We start from the raw sequence: 4,291 nt of genomic DNA, 5'->3' as shown, positions 1-4,291 counted from the left end.
TATAGATAATTAAATTATTATACATATATATATATATATATATATATATATATATATATATATACTGTATATATATTTTAATATATACTGTATATATATTTTAATATATACTGTATATATATTTATATATATATATATATAAATATATAATATATATATATAATTATTCTTATAAATGTTCTAACTCTGTACGATTTCTTAACACCTGAGTGATATTACAACCCCTTCCTCATTCCATAACATTAAGTGGAAAGGGCTCCATTTGTCACCTAAAATGCTACTGTGTAGAGCAAACTCGCCGGGTCTTTGTTGGCGATAACAACATGTTATTTATCACTTCTTTACTCCCGGTTTTTTTCATGAATTTACTTCATTCAGTTTACCGACACAAACAATGTTTTCATTACTGCACTATTACCGCATGCGATGACGATAATGCATGGCGATAACGCATGCGGTAATGCTTTATGAATCGAGGCCTATATAGGTTATTTCTTGTGGAAATGTTTTAATTGAAAAAATATCACAGGCAATCAGTAGAAAAGGTGTTTATGTCATCTCATTACAGAGCTATACCTGATCAACAACTCTGAACAAACCTAATGAAGTGACTGAAGCACCTCCTGCCGGACTCAGTCTCTCAATATTTATATTCATGAGTAATGCTTCCTGTTTATCTGCTTTATATCATTTATTTATGTTGCAATATGAAACAAGAATATACTGTAAGAAAAAGAAAGAGACATCATTAGTTTCATGTTTCTTATCACAGGCAGCTCATCGCTGGAAGTAATACAGAGAATAGAGATTATTATCCGTTACAGATAAAGAAATACAATTATATAATGTGACAATAAATGAGGATTTCAGGATATAATGATTCAGGACAGAAACCAGGAATTGTCCCTGGAAATCACAGACAGCTAGTAGTCAGGGGTGCTCATCCAGATTCTGGATACCCGGGTAACCCGGATATCCGACCATTTTTACGCTACCCGGATCAGATACTGGATAGCTATAGAAATCCGGATAGCTATCTGCGGATATTTGGACGCATGTCCCAGATATCTGGGGATATCCGGACCTGAAATACTGTAACTAAGGTGATGATGTCCTGGAGCCGTTCAGATGGCTCCCAGCAGAAGCCCTAGCAACCAATCGCAGAGGGGAACACTGGCCAACCCCGCCTGACCTCATTGAGCCAATCAGAGGGCTCCCAGCCTAAACCCTGGCACCCAATCACAGAAAGGAACACTGGCCAGCCCCCCTGTATAATAAGGAGGGCTGCCATGATGAGACATATTGTCCTGGCTTGCTGAAGGCACACTGAGAGACATGCTCCAGTGCTGCTGCTGACATACCAAGTGTGTACACAGTGATAAACATAAAGCTGTTCAGTGATTAACCCCTTCACTATCACTACACTATTGTTAAATCATTAATTAGCTTGATGTCATTGTCTGAAAGTCAGAGTGTATGCTGCAGGCAGCTGCTATGTGTCTGTGTGTGTGCTGTGCACAGACCAGGCCAGCTGCTGCCTGCTGGCCAGCTATGAGCCTAGGTATAGGTTAGGGATTAGGTATAGGTTAGGTTAGTAGTTGTTAGAGTAGTAGTAGTACTGTGTTAGCTTTCTACAGAACTGCTGCGCTGCTGAGCAGTGCCAGTGTGGCAGTTAGTGTGCACTAGTGTCTTCTCCTCTGCTGCCTAACTGTCACTCGGCACGTGGCACTTGGCACGTGTCACGTGGCACTTGCCACGTGTCATGTGGCACTTGCCATGTGTCACGTGGTACTTGCCACATGGCACGTGACACGTGGCAAGTGCCATTTGACAAGTGCCACGTGACACGTGCCACGTCCGGCATGCTCCTGGCAGATGTTTCACCTGCTGCTGCTGCATTGCCCTGCTCCTGCTGCCTGTGCAGCTCCCACCGCCCGGCCAGGGTGCCACAGGCCACTAATACCACCGATATTTAACCCAAAACACAATTGCTGCATAATTTTTTGGAGGTGTCTGGGCTGAAAAGTGCCATGTTCCAGTTGTGCGGTTGGACTTGGACACAATGTGGGCTGCACGACCGCTGTCTAGAACCTAAACCTGATGTTAATTGACAGCCATTTTTTTTTGGGGGGGGGGGGGATTTTAAGTCCCCACATCATCAATTAGTGTTCCCCTTTAAAAAATAATTATGCTACATGCCTCATATACCCTTAAAAAACTTTTTAAAGCAATTTAAAGGGCACTTCCAGTTTTGCCATCCGGATCCGGCCGGATAGCCCGGATAATGCATCCGGATATCCGCGGATATCTGAACGTTCGGATATCCGATCCGGATATCTGGGTATCTGGATCAATTCGGATTTTAAAAAGGGGTATCCGAGCACCCCTGCTAGTAATTACTGGCAGGACAATGAGCCAATCCCAATCCTCTCCCTGTGATGTCACCAGTGGGCGGAGCTCTTACCCCCCGACTCCCCCAGATATATTTATACAACCTCCATATACCCATAACCCAGCATGGAGGGGCTCAGTGAAGGTGGTAATAAATGTGTGGAGGTGTCTGATGGGGTCACACAGGGCATAAAAGGAGATCTGCCCGGCCTCATAATCCAGATATATCCTGACTCTATCACTGGGGACCCCATCAGGTAACAGGATCTGATTCCTGCCATGTATCACTGAGTACAGAATATACCTCCCCCACAAACCCCAGGACTTGTTATTATCTCCAATCCCTGACTGATCTCCTCTCCTGGCTATACTGGGGTAACACATCCCAACTCTCCAATATACTGCTCTCCCAACATCCACTTCCCAGTAATGTCTCCCTGAGGAGAAACTCCGGCTGCTCAACACCTGAGAAATATAGCCCAGAAATCTCTCTGCTGTTGCTGAGCGGTCCTGCCCTGGTGACCAGGATGCAGTTTTCCTGTCATCTGATATATATAGCCTATAACCAGCTGTTTTTACATCCAGTAATATGTCTGCAGGCTGTACAGAGATCCCCCCAGTTACCCCAAACATGATATCAGATAGTGCTGTATGTAATGTGTGTGAGATGCCGACCACATCCAGATCCCCTCCATCATGGAGCTGCTCATCATGTCTGTCCTCCGTGTCACACAAGTCACCTGTATCTGATTCCTGTAAGACAGTCAGTGGATCGGTCATGTGACACAGCTCCTCAATGTGACACATCTTCCTGGACAGCTCCTCCTTCTTTATCTCCAGCCGTCTGATGATGTCATCATAGCATTGTGCCTGCCATGTGATGTTACTCAGGACTCTCCTCTCCAGCTCCTCCAGCCGTCTCCTGAGGTCACTAAACAGGGCAGTGACGCTCTCCGCTTCACCATCTGCTTTTTCTTGTGCTTTTCTCCTGAGTTCCTCCAGACTCTGGACTCTTTTCTCAGCCTCCTCTGTCTCTGCCATCAGTGTCTGCAGATCATTTCTCAGCTTCTTCTTCTTCTCCTCAGAGGCCTCATCCAGTGATATCATCTTATGTCCTACATGTCCCCCGATCACATAGCAGGACACACAGACACAGGCAGCATCCTCAGTGCAGTAATACTTCAGTATTTCCTTATGGACGGAGCATTTCCTGGTCTCCGGGGAGCTGATGGGGGCACATAAGACGTGTTCTGGTGCCTTGTTGTGGACTCTCAGGTGTTTATCACACATAGACGCGTCACACAGCAGACAGGACATAACAGCAGGTACAGGAGAGTCCACACAGTAAGTACAATGGACTCCGGCCACCTCTTCATCTGGCTGAGTAGTCAGGAAACGCCCTGCTATGTTCCTCAGAGCAATGTTCCTGTGTAATCCAGGCCGCTCCTTGTAGTTCTCTCTACATTCAGGACAGGAATAACCTGCAGACCCCTCCTGTGAGTCCAGCACACGATCAATACAGACCCGGCAGAAGTTGTGACCACATCTCAGGCTTACAGGATCTGTATAAATGGTCAGACAGACAGGACACTCCAGCTCCTCACTCAGATCAGCAGACGCCATCGCTGGCAGCAGGACAGGAAATGAAAGTGAAAGTCTCTGATTCTCGGAATCTAGAAGAACCAGGGTCCTTAAAGAGAACCTGAACTGAAAATAAAAAGTCAAAATAGCCATACACAGCTCATACTTATCTCCTGTGTAGTCTACTCATCAATCTCCTTCTCCTTCTCCTCTCCTGCGTCCCGTTTGTCCACTGTGATCAATGGAATTCTCTGTCCTCCATTTTAAAAATGGTCATTACCCCATAACAGCTTCCTGGTCAGCACACTGTTAAACTGCA

At 45.3% G+C, this 4,291-nt stretch overlaps 1 protein-coding gene across 1 annotated transcript; it reads right to left on the bottom strand.

The window, feature by feature from the left end:
* Positions 1–276: 276 nt before the first annotated feature.
* On the bottom strand, positions 277–4,014 carry LOC137532392 (E3 ubiquitin-protein ligase TRIM8-like). Its single transcript, XM_068252829.1, has 2 exons — positions 3,132–4,014; positions 277–723 (listed from the first exon to the last, which is right to left on the bottom strand). Exons 1-2 carry the CDS (start codon positions 4,012–4,014, stop codon positions 692–694), a joined length of 915 nt encoding a protein of 304 aa, XP_068108930.1. The 3' UTR covers positions 277–691.
* Positions 4,015–4,291: the final 277 nt, after the last annotated feature.

The sequence above is a fragment of the Hyperolius riggenbachi genome, chromosome 9, assembly GCF_040937935.1.
Source record: "Hyperolius riggenbachi isolate aHypRig1 chromosome 9, aHypRig1.pri, whole genome shotgun sequence".
In the NCBI taxonomy this organism is placed as follows: domain Eukaryota; kingdom Metazoa; phylum Chordata; class Amphibia; order Anura; family Hyperoliidae; genus Hyperolius; species Hyperolius riggenbachi.
Note: the sequence above shows the minus strand (reverse complement) of the source record. Positions and strands in the feature narration are given on the sequence as shown.

Coding starts and splice junctions, on each gene's coding strand:
- LOC137532392 (XM_068252829.1), bottom strand. CDS start 4,014: ATGGCGTCTGCTGATCTGAGTGAGGAGCTGGAGTGTCCTGTCTGTCTG. Junction 724..3,131: donor CTTACAGGAATCAGATACAG/GTGACTTGTGTG, acceptor TTTTTCTTACAG/TATATTCTTGTTTCATATTG.